A 19748-nucleotide genomic window follows, 5' to 3' on the forward strand; every position below is an offset into this window, starting at 1 on the left:
GCACGGTGGTTGTGAACACGCGTCAGTTCCAGTTCCTTCCGGGTCTCATGGAGCATAAAGTCCAGATGCTGCACATGGATCTTGAGCACCGGGTGCGAAGAGAGTGCCATGGGTTCTCCCATGGTGTCGTGCCTCGCGAAGTGGGCGAAGCGGCTTCCCCGGAGTGCGGTGATGTTCTGTCCGCACACCCGAGCAAGTCCCTCCTGAAGAGCGTGAGCAAGCCCGTCCGGCCAGTTGCATGCCTTGAAGGAGAAAAGGATCCTCTCCGAGATGGGAGGCTCCGAACTTCCCTTCAAGTCGGCCGTGATCATCCATTCGTTGTTCCCCGGTGGGGGTGTCGTGGATCCGGACTCCATGGAACTGGGAGGTGGGCGTTCGAGCCTCTCGGACACCAGGTACAAGTCGCGCTCGAACACCAGACTTCCTCCGTTCTCCAGATCGTAGGTCTCCGTCTGGACGTAGGGCTCCATCTGAAAGTGAAATGGATGAGTAAGTTAGAGATGTGACTAAGTGTGGCAATATTTTAGATGGATTTAAAAGGAAGAGCATGGTCATCATTTTTTAAAAAGATCTAGTAGAAGAGAGAATGAGTCAGTTTTTCCCAAGTATTCACTCAATTTGTTTTAGAAACTAAATTTTTCAGAACGTCCATTCTAAACTAGGGTCTCCTAAGGTCAAACAATGGCTCTGATACCAACTTGTCAACACCCGGATTTTTAAGTCCGGATGCCTATTATGTCATACATCGCAATCCCAGGAATATTGTTGTTGCGAGGCATAATAGTTAAGTATCACGATCATCATTCATTACAACTCATAAAGTCTTACAAATTGGAATCACATGATCCATATTACACAAATAGTTGATCTAACGATCAACGAACTGATCAACGAACAAACACAAGTTCATAGCGGAAGCGTAAGATACAAGGACTCTAAAGTCCACGAGGCCAACGCTTGACGTTAGCGGATCCCTAGTTGTTGTAGACCTCCTGCTGACCGTCCTCCTCGTACCTGTCTGCTCCTCTTCATAGTCCGGCCATTTGAATAGCCGGGGACACAGCCGTGAGTACTTTATGTACTCGCAAACTAATACTAGTGTAAGTGCTAACATTTCTAGTAGAGGGTGCTAAGTTCTAGTTTATTTGCATAAAGCCAATTTTATTTTGCAAGTATTTACTAAAGACTTATTCATGTGCTAACTAACTCAAGTGGGAACATTAGTGTCATTCCCACAACTCGGTTGTGTTTCACTCTACTCAAGTCACCATTCACCATTCATATTAACAACATGATCAAATTCTAACACTGGAAACTGTATGGCCTTTCCAACCGTCCGTAACCGTGGACACGGCTATTCGAATAGATTTACACTCTGCAGAGGTTGCACACTTGTGCCACAACATTTGATTTCATCCGTCGGGATTTCCCCGAATCATCGTAACACAGTACGCGGATCATCAACCATAACCTTTCATTTACTAACCCTAGTATGAGCACCTCTCCCCATGAGCTTGGCCTCCCAAGTGAAGACCAACTCGTCAACTCCGGGAACTGCACGAGGGCTTGGCCGTACAATTCAATTCACATCATTTCTCAACAACGGAGGCAGCCTCGGCATAACCCCTATGATGTGTGTTCAGAGGAAACTCATACTAAGATACATAAACTTCCAGTTAAGCCCTTACCCATAATCAGGTATTGTGGGGGTACTCAATAATTGGAAAGGTATCGCATCCAAACCAATATTAGTTTTTAATCAAAAATCACTATCTTCTCTTGGTCATATTCACCTTCAAAAGTCATTTCATAATCCTTATCATCATTATTTCACCACACATGTTCCCATCTAGAGTAGTCATTTTTAATTTAGCACTAGCATCTAAGGATGAGGGGTGCTAAGTAATTTGCTTTGCTTCTAGGCTAACTTTGATACTCTTGTACTAATCTAACATTAACCCTATTGAATTATGAATCAACAGTACAAAATAACAGTACGTAAAACTTGGAATTAAAACTGGGAAATAGGCTCAGAAACATAAAGTAAATGGGTGGTGCTTGGCTCATGATGAGCTAGCACTTTGCAAGAGTATTATCTTGCCTTGGTTGGGAAACTGGTCAAAGTGGTCTTCTTCTCCTTGACAGTAGACCTCCTCCTCCTCTGGATACTCCTCGGTACTAGCGTCTAAAATACGAATACGGGGTACACAATCATCACACCAATTTATTTACTAAACTAAGCACACATATGATTTACACAACTGAAACTAACATCACATATCACTATTATGTTGGTGGAGGTGTTTTTCTTATTAATTAAGAAAAATAATTTCCTCTCATACTAATCTTGAATGTCACTTCGAATTATTCAGAGAAATAATTTCCTCTCATTATCTTATTAAGATTTAATTTCTCTTATGCATAATATGTGACCTAGGTTGACCCAAGTCAACCTCTTCACACTTATCATTTTGAGAAAATGATTTAAATGGGGTGTAGCACCCCATACAATTTAATCTTAGCATGGTAAAGACTTAATATCATCAACAAACCATATGAGATTTTTATGACCAGAGTCTTTACCTCATATTACATTGTTCATGACAAGATTTAAATGGAAGAAAATACTCCCATATGATTTACTAATATTTTTGGACAATAGTTTTGACTAGAAATAGTCTTATAGTCCTTTAATTTAACTAGGCCATGATCATACACAGTAAGCATGGCATATTTTCGTAGAAACAATTAATATAAGTGAAATGTGAATTATAGGAGTTGGAATTAACTTAAAAGCATGTTTGGTTGATTTTTAATAATTATTCTAATGCAGAAAAGTCCCTGTCTTGTTTATTTTCCTATTTTAATTCTATAATAGATATAGATTTCAATCCAGTGGCATTGGATAGATAAAATCCTAAGGTTTCCAAATATATAAGGTTTGTAAAATTTGGCTGAGTAGATTTGTCTCTATTCAATTTTAAAGTTAGCATCAGATTGTATATTCTATTTATTCTGGAAAATTCGAATTTGAACTGGTGGGCTCGCGCGGGAAAACTAGCTGGGCTGCAGAGAGAAAAGGAATTGGGCCGGCCCACTTTGCGTCCAGCGCGAGCAGGCCGTCTGACGGCGGGGGCCACACGTCAGTGGGGCTTAACGCCCGAAGCGGTACGGGGGAAGGAGAGCCGTGCGATTAAAACGCGATCGCACGGTCCAGACGCGTCGTCGTCGACGGCGAGCGAGGAACTCACCGGCGGCGGCAGTAGGGGGTCGGAGGGCGCCTGAGGGCTCCGGCGGTCATCGGAGAGGTGCGCCGCGTCGTTGTCGAGGGCGAGGATCCCCCTGGTAGCAGCGGCGCTTCCTGGGGTGGCCTCCTGCTCCGGCGGACTCCGGCTACTGGCGGCGGCTCCGAGCTAGCGATTGGGGGCCTCCGGCGACTATTTGGTGGAATTGAGGTGGCGAGGAGAAGCTGGGAGAGGAGAGGAAGTGATCGGCGTGCTCAATTTGGTGGGAGAAGCCCTCCTTTTATAGGAGCGGGAGGTGGCTGTGGCGCCCGGCTAGGGTCGTCGTCGTCGCCGTCGTTCCATGGCGGCGAAGGGGCAAGGGATGGGCTCATCGTGTTACTGGTGTCCTGGCGAGGCTGACGCGCTTGACGGTGAGGAAAACGAGGCTCTGAGGCGACGGTGAGCTTGACGGGAGCGTGCGTCACCGTGGCGGAAGCTCGTCGTCGTGGTCGTCGCGCCTGGCGTTCCCGCGGGCCAGTGCGTGTGTCCAGGCGGTCCAGTGAGCCGTCGTGCGTCGACTGGTGCTGAGGGGAGGGCTCGAGGTGACGCGAGGACGCGGGGCATCGTCACGCTCTGGGCGTCCAGGGCGTGCGCCATGCGCGCTCTAGCGCGGCATGGGCGTGTTCTGGGCGCGTCTGGGCGCTCGTGTGCTGACGCGTGCGAGCTCGGCCTTGGTCGTGGGATGGCACGGGCGTGTCCAGGAAGGTGAGAGGGAGCTGCTAGACATGGTGGTGCGTGCTGGAATCGACCAGGTGAGGAGATGGCATGAAGTGGACATGCCATGCCACGGCATGGCAAGGTCTCGATGATTTGACCAAGCAAGGGGCAGTGCAAGTGGTGCAACCAGTGTGGTGAGGTGAGAGGAGGGTCCAGAGGTTGCTGTAGTGGCTCAGGTTGGACCAAGTCCTCACCAATTTTCAGTATGGGCACAATGTGATACCCTGCCTGCCAAGTGTTCGATCAAATGCCCGAAAGAAAACAAAGTTTGAATTTTGAAATTCTTTTTGGTGGGTTGCAAACATATATTAAATGTAGCATTTTGGTGGTGGTGGTGGTCAAAATGGAATTGAGATGCAAAATCACATTTTGCATATGATCTTACATATGTGAAAATGTTCCAACTTGTCTTGCTTCTCATTTGAAATTGGTGATGAATTTGGGGTGGTGGCTTTGGGCAAAGTTGGAGTGTTTGATGTTGTCTTGGATGAGGTGCAAAGAAATAGCCAAGTGTAGAAGTGAAAAATAAAAAGCCAGGGGCTCAAAGTGAGCATCAGGGTAAAAATGGCACATATGACCATAATCCTATGTGAGCTCATATTTGCTTCAATTTTTTTTGAAATGTGTTTGATGGTTTCCAAAGTGGTTAATATATGTTTAGTATCCATTTACACCCAATGGTGCAAATCAAAATGGTCTATATCAAAGATTTGTAAAAATGGCCTAAGCCTTATGTGTATGTGAAGTTGATTTTTAGCATTTCTTTTCTATTTCACTTTTATTTGAATTTGGGTGATCAAGTGATCATTGCTAGGGTTTTAGAGTGAGAGAGATCACATAAGCAAGCATCATGGCAATTGCACACTCAAAATAATCAATAAGGTGATCTACATGCATAAACCTATATGATGAGAAAAAGTTTTTGTTAACTCTAATTTTTGGGATTCTTGAATTTCTCTCTTGTTCATTTTATTGAAATTTGGGATGTTACACTGACACAGTTTATTAATTTTCTCCACTGATTCCACTGGTTCCTCGGTTCAACTTGATTTCCTTATGTGCTTACGCTAATGTTAACTACGTCAGTACTATTGGATTGTACCATCACCACATCAGTTTTTGGACTGAACCTACTGACACTACTATATGTGCAATGGATATGTGCTCATACCTTTTTGTCCAGCCTGGAGATTGTGGATCCATGTTCCCTGTCGACTTTTACTCCGCCTGACCGTCGGCGTCTATTTCACCACGCCCTGCAATGGCTTGCACGATTCCAATCACGGACTGGTCTTGCTCCACGGAGCCGACATGGCTGCATTCCCCTTCCTCGTTCGCCCCGGTACCGGCCGCTGCAGTCTCAGACACGCCCTCGTAGATAGGAAGGCTGCAACATCCACGCAGGTTCAGATGAGGCACGCACCCAAATCAGTGGAAGAAGATGGGGCGTACCTGCTCACTGGACACAGAGGGAACTCCATCTCGTCGATTCTCCCCTGCGTCGATGTCGGTGCTCTAGTCTCCCCGCCTACCACCGCTCGGATATTCTCTTGCGCCGCTTCCTCGCCCGCCCCACGCGCCGCCTTTTTTCTGGGTGTCGGTCGCTTTGCTCAACTTGTGGCTTCCGAGATCTGGTGGAGCTTCTGGTCGACGGCACCGAGTCGTGCAAAACCTGGACCCGTCGTCTATGACGCCGAGTAGTTCCTGTACCGCGAGTCCATCTTCTCTTCTGCTAACGTGCCCGTCTGTTAAGCCGTGTTCTTCCTGGTCGGTCCATTCATTAATCGCGACTGTCCCACCGATACCACGTACGTCCAGACTCGTATTCTTTATTTACTGCCAACCGTACACCCTGTTATTCGCCCTCTTTCCTCAATCTCGGAGTCGCAGTTCGTGGTCCAGATAACGGGTTCATATGAGCCCGGGAGCCAAAACTCCACCCTCCTCATATTTTCCTTTGCCAACACCACGCACAAACACAGAAATTGTTGATGGCAGAGGAAACCGGTGGGGTAGATGAGAAACACTCAACGCATTTGTGCCGCTGAAGGACAAAAAAAACTATAGGGGAGCGTACATCACAAGGCCCAACCTCTCAAGCTCAACATGGTCTGACAAGCCTAAGAAACGTCAGCCCACAAGGACTCTCTCTCTCTCTCTCTCTCTCTCTCTCTCTCTCTCTCTCTCTCCCCCTCGCTCTTCCTCTCTCTCCCTCTCCCTCTCCCTCGCTCTCTCTCTCCCTCTCGCTCTCCCTCTCTCCCTCTCGCTCCCTCTCTCTCTCTCTCTCTCTCTCTCTCTCTCTCTCTCTGTCTCTCTCCCTCCCTCCCTCGCTCTCCCTCTCTCTCTCTTGCCCTCCCTCGCTCTCCCTCTCTCTCCCTCTCTCTCTATCTCTCTCTCTCTCTCTCTCTCTCTCTCGTCGTGATAATTTGACTGATGCACATGTCGTTATTTTTCTTCGGGAGTCTAGTATCCACTTCAACCACCTGGTCAACAATCCTTCACATGCCTTTTATTAAATCTTATTTCAAATAACTGTCTGGCAATTTCAATACATGGGCCCAAACTGCTAGTCTATCGAGATTCGAGAACAATGGGTCTAGGGTTTTAGAACCCATCGCACTCTTTCATTAGATTCATGGATAGAGATAAGGGGGACGAGGGGGGGGGGGGATTAGCCACCCCCATGATTGGGGCTTAGCCCCCTCATCAAGTTTACAACTCAATTTTGCCCCCCTAAAGCTGGGAAGCTGGCTCCGTCCCTGATTATATTAGCTTGGGTGCGAAACAACCAATGGCCAACATTCATTTCTTTATCCCGACCAACAAGGCAACTGCGATTTCCCTCTAGATTATGTTTTTTTGCGGGTTCCATGCAGACCGCATATCGCCATACAACGCACTAGGTCTAAAACCCTTCGGCGTGTGAACCTTAACTATTGTCGACCACTTGGAACTTTCCTACGCATATGAGACTTCCTCTTCCCAGATGAAACCATCCTTCTCATCTCCACCTGCTCATATTTTCCTTTAGCAACATCACTGGATCCACCTTGATGAGCCATCCGAGAAGCAACCAACCCCCCCTCCCGTCTCCGAGAAACTCAAGGTTGCACACTCAACAAGGACGTATAGACACCACCAAACCAAACCCCGAGAGTAATTTCCGATGGCGGAGGTGATGTGTGAGAGGTAGACGCAAAACTCTTGACGTGTCGCCAGCTTTTTTTTGACATGTCGCCAGCTCGCCGCCACCGGAGAACAAGAAACAAACCTAGAGGGGAGCATACATCACAAGGCCCAGCCTCACAAGGTCAACATGGGCTTAAGAAACGTCAGCCCACCAGGTCGTCGTCGTGATATTCTATTTTGACTGATGCGGCGCGGCATCAGTTTTGGAGAGTGCCATTTCATTTCCCCCCAATTAATCCCGCCCAATTCCACCCGCCGTCGACAGCCGCCGCCGCCGACGCCATGACCGCCGCCGCCGACGACTTCGCCCCTCCGTGGCCCGCGTCCTCGCCCGCCCCCGCACCCGCGCGTGGCGGCGGCGGCGTGTACCAGGTGGGCGGCGTGCCGGTGGAGTTCCCCTACAAGCCCTACGGCACGCAGCTGGCCTTCATGGGCCGCGTCATCACCACGCTCGACCGCGCCCGCCGCCAGGGCCGCTCCCACGCGCTCCTCGAGTCGCCCACCGGCACCGGCAAGTCGCTCTCCCTCCTCTGCTCCGCGCTCGCCTGGCAGCGCCACTACCCGCTCCGCGCGCCCCCCGCCGCCGCCGCCCCCGACCCCTTCCTCCATGGCGGCGGCTTCGTCGCCGACGATACCCAGCAGCAGCAGCAGCAGCCCACTCCCGGTACGCCCCCTTTCTCTCTCGCTCCCCCTCTCTCGCGCCGGTTCTTGGTTACTCATTTCCCCTGCTGCGATTCTTGGTGTCCAGCCAGGAAGAAGAACGCGCCGACCATCTACTACGCCACGTAAGATCTGCGCTGCGCTCCTCCTAATTTGACCAACCTTGATTGAAGGGTTTCTTGGCTGATTCTCTCGAATCGAATCTCGATTGATTCACTTTTGCATTCCCCTTTCAGAGATCTGGACTAATTTCTTGTTCGGTTGGCTGTCTGTCTGTACATCTGTAGGAGGACGCACTCGCAGATCACCCAGGTGGTCCGGGAGCTCCGCAAGACGTCGTACCGGCCACGCATGGCCATCTTGGTAACCAATGTTCCAATCCCAATGTACTAGTCGGTACTTGTCACTTAGTAAAAAGGAAATGCATTATCCAACCAATGTTAAGTAGCAGCGGCACAAATAAACACCAAGACATCTGTTCAATCATTATCTACTCGTGGCTGGTTTTGTAGCTGTAATCCCCTGTACTAAAGTTAAACGGCATGTAGTTTGACCAGTTAGTAATCATACAATGCAGGCCTCAAGGAAGCACTACTGTGTAAACCAGAACGTGTGCATGTCTGACCAAATCGATGAGAATTGGTAAACTTTTCAAGAACCATTTTTTTAATCCTCGGACTCTGTGTTCGTCATTGCTAATCGTTTAGTGGATATTTTTATCCTTCGCCAGCAAGAAGCTCCTAGATGACAAAGTTCAGGGATGCCCAGAATTCAAGTGAGCTTTTCCTATCTTCTCTCATGGAAAATCATATGTTTAACCTGGAACAGCCCCCCTCCCCTGACTACTTACTAATACGATTAGTGAAATGTGCTGGCAGGAATGCACAGAAACTAAGTCGTCACCCATCCCTTCAGACCGGTGGCTCCTATGAAGTTCATGATATTGAGGATCTTCTTAGAGTTGGAAAACAAGTCAAGGGTCTGTCTATCTGTTTGGTTACATGGTCTTCTCTTGAATCCTGAGGGACATGTGATGCCACTGCTGAATGCTCACATCTATTCTACTGGCACCTTTTTTTTTGGTTATCTGCAGGATGTCCATATTTTGCTGCACAAACCCTTGCAGAAGCAGCTCAACTGGTTTTCTGCCCATACAACTACCTAATTAGTCCAATTGTCAGGAGAGCAATGGACATTGATATCCGTGGCTCAGTTGTTATTCTTGATGAAGCACAGTAAGTCCAGACTCATGATTCTTTTTCAGCCAATCAGCTGTGCCTGGAATTGATAGATGTACTTCAGTGGTTACTCAAGCTAGTAATATATTTCTTGTAGTTCCTTTTCTATTAGTAAATTGTCTCTTCGGAGCAGTTGTAATAACAAAACGGTAAACTCCAGCTGTTATACCCATTTCAAATCCTTGCCTTGCAGCAACATAGAAGACATATCACGTGAGGCTGGAAGTGTTGATGTTGATGCAGAATCACTTGACAGTAAGATAATTATCACTGTTCTGTTAAATCTTATGTTTCAGAAAAAAATATCTTTCCGTTGCAACTCATGTTAAGCTAAATTTATTAATTTCTGTGATCAAGGTTTGGATGGAGAACTAGCAAGCTTGGCCACTAATCAGGCTGTTGCAATGATATACCAGCCCTTGCATGATGTCATTGAGGTACATTTATGAGATGATAAGAATTCATATCCCTACTCTTCCTCCTTAACTTGTCTCAGGGATTAAGCTCTAGTACTGATGCAGGGGCTTAGAAATTGGATTACTGACCAGGAAGGCAATGTACGCGATAACGAGTTTGAACATCCTGCTTCATTGTATGTACTATGGAACCTTGTGTTGCTTCTTACCTGATTTATCTACCTAATGTATGTCATCTCATATTCCTACCCTTGAAAGATGTACCTGCCTTTTTGTGAATATACACGGTTTTATGGTGCTTGAAGAAGTATCATGAGGTATTAGTAGTCTAGGATCGTTAGACAGGCACCAACCTTTTCCAATAGTTGATTTACTAGGGGTAAGATTGGCATTGTAAAAATATATTCTCTTAGTTGCCCCAGATTTACCATCCCTAAATGGAAAAAGTGCAAATGATCACACTCCATGTTTCTTTTTTCGCTTCTCCATCTCTACGACCAAACCAAACTTGGGTTTTTGGAATAAATATGCACTAGTAAATGACCCCCAAGGAATTTATACCGTGTTTGCGTGTTTCTAATTACAAACCATAGGTAGAGAATGGTGGAGTATGATTAGTAGCTAATCGTGCAAAGTCATTTTCTTAAAAAAAGACAGTTGTGGTGAATCCATCCATGTAAGGTAATAATTGATAGTCTTACTTCCTCAGCTCAGAAGAGATGCTGCATGCATTAGGAAAATCAAAGTAAAACATGTGTCTTTGATCTGCTGTTCCTGCTAAGACATAAGTCTGTTACCAATTTGAACATAGTCAAAAGTATCCCTGTATCAGTGTTTTAAAAAATGCCGTATCCCTGTATCCATATCGCCCTGATGCCCATGCATGCACCTGTATTGTTGCTGCATGGGCCATGAAAGCTTAAACCAAAGAATCGTGTCAGGGTCGTCGCATCGACATGGATTTGCTGTGATATGTAAAGTTGGAAGAGCTACTCAGACTTTTAGAAGTTAATTCATGTCCGCTTCAAGTTGAGATGTCAGGACTTCATGGACTACTGAAACGTGGCTACTTACTTGCTTCTATGACCCTGTGGAGCTAGTACAAATTATTTGGACATGGAATGCTATTACATACTAAGGCATCCTGGACATTTGTTTCCTGTCATTAGACGGTATAGTAAGTGTTCAAGGGCCATATAACTACTCATGAAGTACATAATAGAATGTTGTATAATTTTGTGCAGTGTCTATTTATTTTTAGTACGTTGACCTGTTTTTTGAAAAGCATTGTATTCCATCTTCATAATTAACTTCCAGCTGTACATTTCACTAGAGTAATTTCGTGCTTGCAACAAAACACAAAAATAAGCATTTTCTTGAATCCACTTTATTTAACCTTTTGTAATCTTCAGTTGGACTGGTGAAAATGCCCTGAAGGAACTACAGAGGGCCGGTATTACTCCTGTATACTTCCCACTATTGCAAGACTGTGCAACCAAGGTGCTTCCTACTTTAAGTTTCAAAATGCAGTTACTCTAGAGTATGTCAGCTAGTTTAATGTAGCTGTGGAACATTTTCTCTTTTTCTTTTCTCTGTAAATTTGCTTTCTGTGGCATGTGTCAAGATTTTCAACATACACCTTGATTCTTAATATCACCTTCTTGTTTTAGGCAGTCAAGGCTGCTTCGGATACTGAGTCAGATGGAGATCACTTAGCTGGTCGTCATGCTATGACACTTGAGAGTAAGCAGCACCTTTTCCCCCATTAATCTCCAGTATTATGACCTAATGATACGGTACAAATTTTATAGGTCTATTCTCCTCATTGAGCCACTTTTTCGCTGGGAATGGGCGCCATATGTATGATTACCAGCTTGCTTTCCAACGGTTTGTTAAGAGAGAAGGTAGCAATGTTACTCCCTGAAACTTTTCCTGATGCATCAGATTCAGATGTTCTTGTAATTACAAATCTAGTTGGCTGATCAACTTTCAAGTTGCTGACAGTCTGATCCAGTTCTTTTCCAACATCTAACACCTTTAGTTTCATCATATAACCTTGGAATCATACCATTTGCAGGCATTTCTGCCACTGAACCAAGATGTGTGATGAGTTTGTGGTGCCTCAATCCTGCTGTTGTCTTTCAAGATATTGCAGATCTAACCCAATCAGTAATATTGACATCTGGGTAAGTATCCATGTTCACAGTTCTCATCTCATCAAAATGTTAGAAAAGTGGTTAAGTTCACTCTAGCAGTTTCAGCTTCGATGAATCCACATACCTGATAAGATGGTGAGTATTACATTGAAAATAATACATATGAGAGAATGTAAGTGTATGTACGGACTGGCGGCAAAACATGTATAATAGGAAATATTGTAAATGTATGTATGGCAGATTCTTGTGAATTGGAGTTTAGCCGAGGGTAGCATTTTCACCCTATGGACATGCTCGATCGAACAGGCTTTTCAGCACCTTGTAGGTGCCTTCTTGTGTCAGCACCTATATAATTGTTCCGAAACTAAATAATTAGATTACACACTTCTAGAGTCTTCTGAAATAGCCCATCAAGAGTTTCTGTACATTATCATACCAACAGATAATACACAGCTGACTCTTAACTTCACATCTCTGCAGCACACTCTCTCCAATGGGCTCCTTTGCGTCTGAACTTGGTGTACAGTTTGATGCTTGCATGGAAGCTCCTCACGTGATCGATGCTGATTCTCAGGTCTGTCTCTTGCAAATAGGCTGTGCTACAAATACCAGCACAGCCAAGTGGCAATGCATTTTTACTAACTACTGGATATGAAGTTGAGGAAAGTGGAACTGTGCTAGCTTCCCCTATCCCCACTTACGATTGTTTTTTGTTCCACACACCGTAAGCTGGTAAAATCGGAAACATAGTTCCCTATTTCTGTAAATAATATTTTTTGTTCATTTTCTCCACTCTAATGGAACAGGAAATTTAGTCACAACGTTATGATAGATTCCCAAGGTTTTTTCTGATAGTGACTAGCAATGAATCTCTTATGATTAATACGAATACTGGTAGTCCATAAAAAATTGTGCATACTAATAAATGGCAAGGCAAACTAATTAAAATTGAAAAGAGTTGCCGGATTTGAAACTATTTAAAAGCTTAACTTTTTGAGCTAACTGATATGCATGATTTTACTGTGCACGTCCCAGCTTATCTAACCAGTTTGAATCATGGTAAAGCTAGTTCTGATTCTGATTTCTCATCACTTGAAATACAGTTTCTGTCCTGGACTGGACAGCAAAAGCTTTGGCTTGATGAGCTCTAAGCCTCTAACCCTTAATTCACTCATGACCTGGATAAGATACGGTGCTTGCATGGAGATATCACCAAAAATCTTTTATACCCCGTTTGTAGTTTTTCTCAGTCAATGTCGTACCATGATGCAGGTTTTTGCAAGTGTACTATCATCTGGCCCAACAACACATCGGTTGAATGCTAGCTATAAAACTGCAGATGCATATTCTTTCCAGGTAATCTGTTGATCATTTTTGCATGTGCTACCATGAAACCTTTTCTCCATATAAAATGCTATCTTTTTTATATAGGATGAACTTGGAGCTTCAATAGAAGAAATATGCAGAATAGTGCCTGGTGGTGCTCTAGTGTTCTTTCCTAGCTATAAGTTGTTGGACAAACTGAAAGGGCGTTGGACTCAGACAGGTCAGTGGGCACGATTGAATGCTCAAAAGCCAGTTTTTGTTGGTAAGATTATTGTACTTCAAAATTTCAAAAGACACTCTTCACATTTCAGTTTCTTGCTTGTTGCTTATCTAAGATTCATTTGTTTCAGAGCCTAGAGGGAGCACTGAGGAACTCGAGCCTGTCCTAAATGGATACTACAACGCAATCATTGGTAAGGTTCCTCTTAAGAAAGGCAAAGGTGGTGCAAAACAAATCGTGAAGAATCGAGTGAGAAAGAATACCCAACAGGAATCTGCTAAAGGAGGAGCTGCTTTTCTTGCAGTTTGTCGTGGGAAGGTGCTAATTGTAGACATTTATATGCATGCTACTTCAAATGAATTTCTACATATGCATGCATAAGTGCCAATTTGAAATTCTTAGTGCTGCCTGTGTGTACCAGCTGTCAGAAGCTCATGTTTTGTCGTTGCTGATTTCTGTTTCAGGTATCTGAAGGAATTGACTTCTCTGATGACAACGCTAGGGTTGTGGTATCCTTTATTTTCGTTGCTATGCCCTAGTTTATTGTCGAAGTTCTGCCCTACGAACAGCAGCATGATTTCTCATAGCTAACTGTTTAATGTTTTCATTCGCTACATCTGTATTTGATACCCCACAATTTTTCTTGACTAAGACATTAGGTCATTGTTGGCATTCCTTTTCCAAATATGTAAGTACCTATCTTTTTCTTCTAGACAAAAGTGCAGTTTTTTTTGCTGTGTTTATTCTGATGTTAATTCATGGATCAGAAATGATGTCCAAGTAAAGCTGAAAAAGAGATATAATGATTCCTACAAATCATCAAAGAATCTGTTGAGTGGGAGTGAATGGTACTGTCATCAAGCATTTCGTGCTCTGAATCAAGCTGCTGGTATGATACTTAAGCTGTTGATGTGCCCACAAATCTGTTGCTGTAATGAAGACATTGAAAATGACTAATTAGTTTTTTTTTTCTAGGTCGATGTATTCGGCATAAATTTGACTATGGAGGCATAATTTTGATTGGTACGCTACTCAGCACTCTCCCAATTGTTTGCATGGCCAGACAGAATGTTGATTCTTGTATTTTTCCTATTTGATTGATTTGTATACCAATGGATGTGGTAAGCTGTTCTTGATAATTACTTATGATCACTGTTATTTGTAACAGATGAACGATATCAGGAAGAGAGAAACCTTGTACACATTTCAAAGTGGCTTAAGAATTCTATTAAGCTTTATAGTAGCTTCCAGGAGACGATGGTTGAATTGAACAAGTTTTTTCAAAAGGCTGAGGTAATGATACTATTATGCATTTGATTTTCTAATTGTGGATGGACATCTGAAATAAATGGTGAACTCTTCAGGAACATATAAAGATCAAACATCAAGACATGTTCCCTAAGGTTAAATTGGATGCTGATATACTTACATCGCATGGTGATAAAAGGAAGCTGCCTTGGCCAGAATCAAATTTCTTAAAGCAGTCAGTACCGCAAACTAATCAAAAGGTAAAGAAGGAAGACATTAATGCCAAGGATTCCAACATTGATGCTATACTTACAACACACAGTGGTAAAAGAAAGCTGCCATTGCCAGAATCAAATTTCTCAAAGCAGTCAGTGCCGCAAACTAATCAGAAGGTAAAGAAGGAACACAATTGTGTTGAGGTTTCAAACATTGATGCTGTGGCAGGAGCAGACCCCAAAAATCATGGTATGTCTTATACATCACCAGAAGCATGGCAGATCTCTTCAAAATCTTCTGATTTGGCAAAGAAAAAAAGCTCCCCCATACCCAGAAGTCAAACAACAACATGCCATCTCCTTCCGTCCCACAAAGTTCAGTACAATTCAAAACACAAGGCAAACATTGGGGGGGATTATGAAGTCGATGTTATTGACTTAGAGAATTGTGATTCTGTTCCTCGGTAATCTATCATCATTTTGACATGTTTGTTCCTGAGGCTTATGTTTAATTAAGTTTTTTATTTAATTACTCTTGCTATCCCCTTGCAGGTATCAAAAGTTAACTATATTTAGTCCATCACAAGACAGGTCGCAAGAGCCTACTCTTGTGGAAGTAACTTCTGAAGATGATCCAGTTGCTAGTCCCAGCAATCATTCTGAGGTAAATACCTCTGCAGCGATGAATGATTATGAAGATCAGGTCGTAGACGTGTCTGCTTCACTCTCAACAGTGAATAGAAATCATTCCTGTGTGTCCACATCAGCGGGCACTCCTGAAAGAACAGCTGATAGAGGATATCAGTTGGATGATGAATCTTCAGTGAACAAAAGCGTAAATTCTCACCATCAGAAAAGGAGAAGGCTTAATATTCCTATGAGCTGTTGCACTGTTACAGAGCATTCTAATCCTTTGAATCCTTCAAGCACATCTATTTGCAATACTGATTCTGCTGTCAGGTTGGTGCCTGGAGATCTGAAGAGTACTGATGGGCTGTGTTGTAGAAGTATGAAAATGTCCAGGTGTGAAAATATTAAGCTTGAAAGATGTCCCAAGCCAGTAGAGCTTTCCTCAAATAGATGCGCAGGAAAAAAACTCCGTATTTATTGCGCCAGATGCCAAACACCACTTGGATTACAGAAGGATGGCTTTCTTGTTTCATCCTCATTGTCATCGCCCTCGAAAGTTTACTTAACATATCTTTTGAGATATGGACTATCAAGTGTTGACTTCGCACAAGATCTCATCTCATCACCACCAGCTGCTGTAAATGTTATTGTATGTGATGTTTCTTCACTCAACGAAGAGATCCTTCGAAAATTCTATGGTGAAGGTTCTGCTCACCATTCTGGTGTTTGGTCTGAGAAGGATGGATGTGTATACAAGCCAATAACATGCCCTTTCTGCCCTTGTGAAAATGCTTCTGCGGCGGTGCTCGGAGCACAAGTTCTTGCAACTGATGCTTCAAATCTACAATCATTAAACGAGGTACGTTGCATTTTGATGCATCTTCTGATTTAGTACTATTTCCATATCAATCTAATTGTCATCTCTTTCAAACAAAGGTGCTCTTGTTTGCTGATCGTTTGGATATCAAGCATGGACCCTTGAGTGATGTCAAGCATGAACCCTTGAGTGATGTCAAGCTTGAACCGGTACCTGGTTTTCCTTTCGATGCATGTATCCCTTCAGTCATATTTTTGACATACTAAGCTAATGAACAACATATAGATGACTAACAAAAGAAAATGCTGTTTTATGTTTACACATCAAGGTCGCAAGTAATCAGAGAGGTGCTGTTAAGCCCATGTCACCCCCACCAGTGATCGAGACATTTGCTTATAAGCCATTGAAGAAGAATCCTGTACCACTGAGCACGAGGAGGTCCAAGGTCAGTAGTAGTTGATGTGGCTTTTTTCTGTCTCCCTTTGCTAATGCTCATTTACCTGTTGTTCCAAATGAAGTCATGTTTGGCATATATTTCATCTTGCTTCTAGTTCTATGTGGTAGACTTATTGCATTACTACCCAACTTCGTGGGTGTCAGACTCAGACAGGATGCTACTCCCTGAAGATAGTTGATAGTCACAATCAGTGCAATGTCCAACTTATCTGTTTCTTTTGGGTCTTGTGTGAGCAGCTTAGGTTACCTACCACGGACAAATCCACAAGACCAGAACTGGTGCCTAAAGTTGAGGATCCATAGGATGTGATTTCGTGTCCACAGGATGCATCCGTTTGTTACTCTGAGGCACATGAAAAGCTCATTGCTGGCCTTGGCACCAACACATGTTGCTGGATGGAGACGCTAACTCAGCTGCAGGATAGTTGAGTACGAATGAAGCGGAAACTTTCATCAAAGTTGATGCATGATGTGAAGTTGTAAATACTCAACCATAAGAGCATTTGCTTATTGGCTTTGTGTCTTGTGGTGCAGCTGTAAATACGGGGAAGGGTGACTGAACTTGCAACGATTCCTTTCTCAGTGTAAAGATGCACAATGTAAACACAAACTTCGAATGCAGCCGTATTTATATGGATTTATATCCTCACTAGTTAGTGAGTGTTGATAACTTGGATTCAAACTACGAATGCTCAAAAAGATCATGTGCATCTTGTTTGTATCAGCTAGACTTGGCTTTATCTTCTGTTTTCCAATTACGGTCCTTTGTGTCAAATATAGGGTATTACAGAAGTGCAAAAGGACTTTTGAGTTGGTACTGCCAATAAATTTTGTGGCAATAGTCAGGTACTGGTGCGCATAAAGATGATAGATATACTGATGACCCAACTTGATTGTACACGTATCTACAAACTCATGCACACCTTTAAAAGGCACCCCAATGCCCCTCCATTCTAGTCACAACACACCCACACGCATGCGCAGGCATACCTGGATGTTTTGAGTGTTTCAACTGTTTGCTCAGTTTGTTTTGTGTGAGTAAGAAGGTTGCAGTCGCCAAGAAATGAAGTTCCAGCGGGAATGCATTGACTAACAGGCCGATTACTTTGTAGTTAGGAGGCATGGATATGCACAGACTTTTTGCCTCGAATGTTATTGAATATTCCACTCGACATATGCATCACCAAAGCATTATAGTTCACTCTGTTGTCATATGCGCCTAGATAGTGAATGCCATGTGGTACTGGAGTAACACCTCGAGCAGGGACATATTTGTCGTAAATATATACATGTGAACAGATCGAAAAATGCATATTCAACACTGTCAAGTCCGTATTCCGCCCTCTCCTTTTTAAGCTGTAATGCACCCTCTTGCTATCACAACCATCTCAGATAAAGCTTCTAGGATATTTTACATGGCGATTTTGGCTGCGTGGCACTATGTACGTACCCCCTCCCGTTCACAACAATAATGACCCTTTGGGCGTATACCTTTAGACACCATTTTAAGAGCATCTCTAACAGAGCATGTAAAAGCCACCGGAACTGAACTTTTCCGGCGGTTTCACGGGTTCGGGCCGAAACGTGCGCAGAACAGAGCCTGAAAACATGGGCCGGCCCGTAAACGAAGTTCAGGGGCCCGAGAAATCGAGCGGCCGCCCCGTATTAAAAGGGTTCGCGGAGGGGAGTTCGGTTCGCAAACCCTGCTCCCCTCCGCTGTTCCTCTCCCTCCGCCGCCGCTAGTCGCCAGCTCCGACGAGCAATCCACGTAGCCCGAGCCACCGATCCGAAGCCCGCCGCCACGCGATGGCTTCCCGTGGAGGCTCCGGCGGCCGTGCCGCGGGATTAGGCGGCGACGACTCACCGCCGCATCCGCCTGTCTTCCGCACCGACGCGGAGCGGCGGAAGTGGAACAAGAGCGAGGGCGCTCGGAAGAGGAGCGCTCGCCGGTGGACGAACTGGGGGCTCACGCCCCCAGGGAAGCTCGCTCGCTACGGCCCCGCCGGCGATGGCTCCTCCTCCGGCCAGTCGAGCCGCGCACCGCGGCTGCCCGCGGCGGAGAGCGAGGAGGAGGACGACCTCGTCCCCGCGCGCTCGCCGACCATCTCCGCCGGGGACTACGTCCACGGCAGCGACGAGGAGGACGCCGTCCTCGCTCAGGCGAAGGCGATCAGCGACGCGGAAGCTCGGGCGCGCTTCCGCCGGGAGGAAGCCGACGCCGTCCGCCAGGTCAGGGAGTACGAGGCGGCCCGCCGGGAAGCCCGCGTCAAGCTCGAAATAGTCGAGCTTGACAAGGATGACGCGTGAAGATCTTCCACGCCGCCGACCATCTCCGCCAGCACCGGCACCGCCGCGCGCCATAGGTCATATAGGCCGCATTTTGCTTAGCTAGGTTGCGCTTGCCGGTGTATCAGTAATTACATTTTCAATTTCAAGAACTATGTACCTATGTAAGCTCAATCGGAGCATCTATGTCATCTAGAACCATGATCATCGCTAAATTTTACCCGTGCCATTTCGAATTCCTCTTTTCAGTTCCAATTATATGGTTTTTATTCTGCGCCACTGCGAATTTTGACAGAACTCGCGTTTTCGGTGCACCGAACTCGGCGTTTTCAGTTTACGTTTTTTCGGGCTCTGTTAGAGTTGCTCTAAACTCGATCATGCTCAAGAAGTATTGTCTAGAGCTTCTAACTTTTTTTTTGGTATTATATATGCACTGCAAAAGATACTAGATGTCAAATGAACTTACGTCTCAAATGTCACATCAATGTAGAAATGTAGCTTATTTTGAACTAGAAAAGCAGTATGTGGGCTTGCTTGGTTCGCTATAAAATTTTGCATTCACCAACATTTGTTTTTTGAAAAACGATAGATTAAATATTCAAAATGCACTTTGTACACAAGATCACGTAAAAACATAAAAAAGAGCTGAGATGTGTGCCCGCCCGGACACTGTAACCCGGGACGCCATGACATGTGCATGGTTTCTCAATACTCAAGCACTCATCGCATCAGCCTTCATTCCACCGAGATACTAAAGGATGCATGGGAGGATAACACACTACGATCGACAGTACTACCTCCATTCGAAGGATTGAGGCCTATAATTTTTTTTAGAAAGTCAAACTATGTTATGTTTGACTAAGTTTTTATCAAAAATCATTAACATGAAA

At 44.7% G+C, this 19748-nt stretch overlaps 1 protein-coding gene across 1 annotated transcript; it reads left to right on the forward strand.

Annotated features, from left to right (window-relative positions):
• Positions 1-7472: 7472 nt before the first annotated feature.
• LOC124657509 (Fanconi anemia group J protein homolog) lies at positions 7473-16875 on the forward strand. Its single transcript, XM_047196051.1, has 29 exons — positions 7473-7854; positions 7939-7975; positions 8138-8213; positions 8428-8492; positions 8581-8625; positions 8729-8829; positions 8944-9085; positions 9282-9343; positions 9446-9525; positions 9610-9680; positions 10917-11004; positions 11175-11247; positions 11316-11408; positions 11582-11690; positions 12141-12234; positions 12933-13016; positions 13092-13248; positions 13337-13524; positions 13671-13715; positions 13866-13894; positions 13974-14095; positions 14182-14229; positions 14375-14499; positions 14571-15133; positions 15222-15629; positions 15894-16158; positions 16236-16325; positions 16445-16561; positions 16810-16875. Exons 1-29 carry the CDS (start codon positions 7473-7475, stop codon positions 16873-16875), a joined length of 3825 nt encoding a protein of 1274 aa, XP_047052007.1.
• Positions 16876-19748: the final 2873 nt, after the last annotated feature.

The sequence above is a fragment of the Lolium rigidum genome, chromosome 5 (genome assembly GCF_022539505.1).
Source record: "Lolium rigidum isolate FL_2022 chromosome 5, APGP_CSIRO_Lrig_0.1, whole genome shotgun sequence".
Classification (NCBI taxonomy): domain Eukaryota; kingdom Viridiplantae; phylum Streptophyta; class Magnoliopsida; order Poales; family Poaceae; genus Lolium; species Lolium rigidum.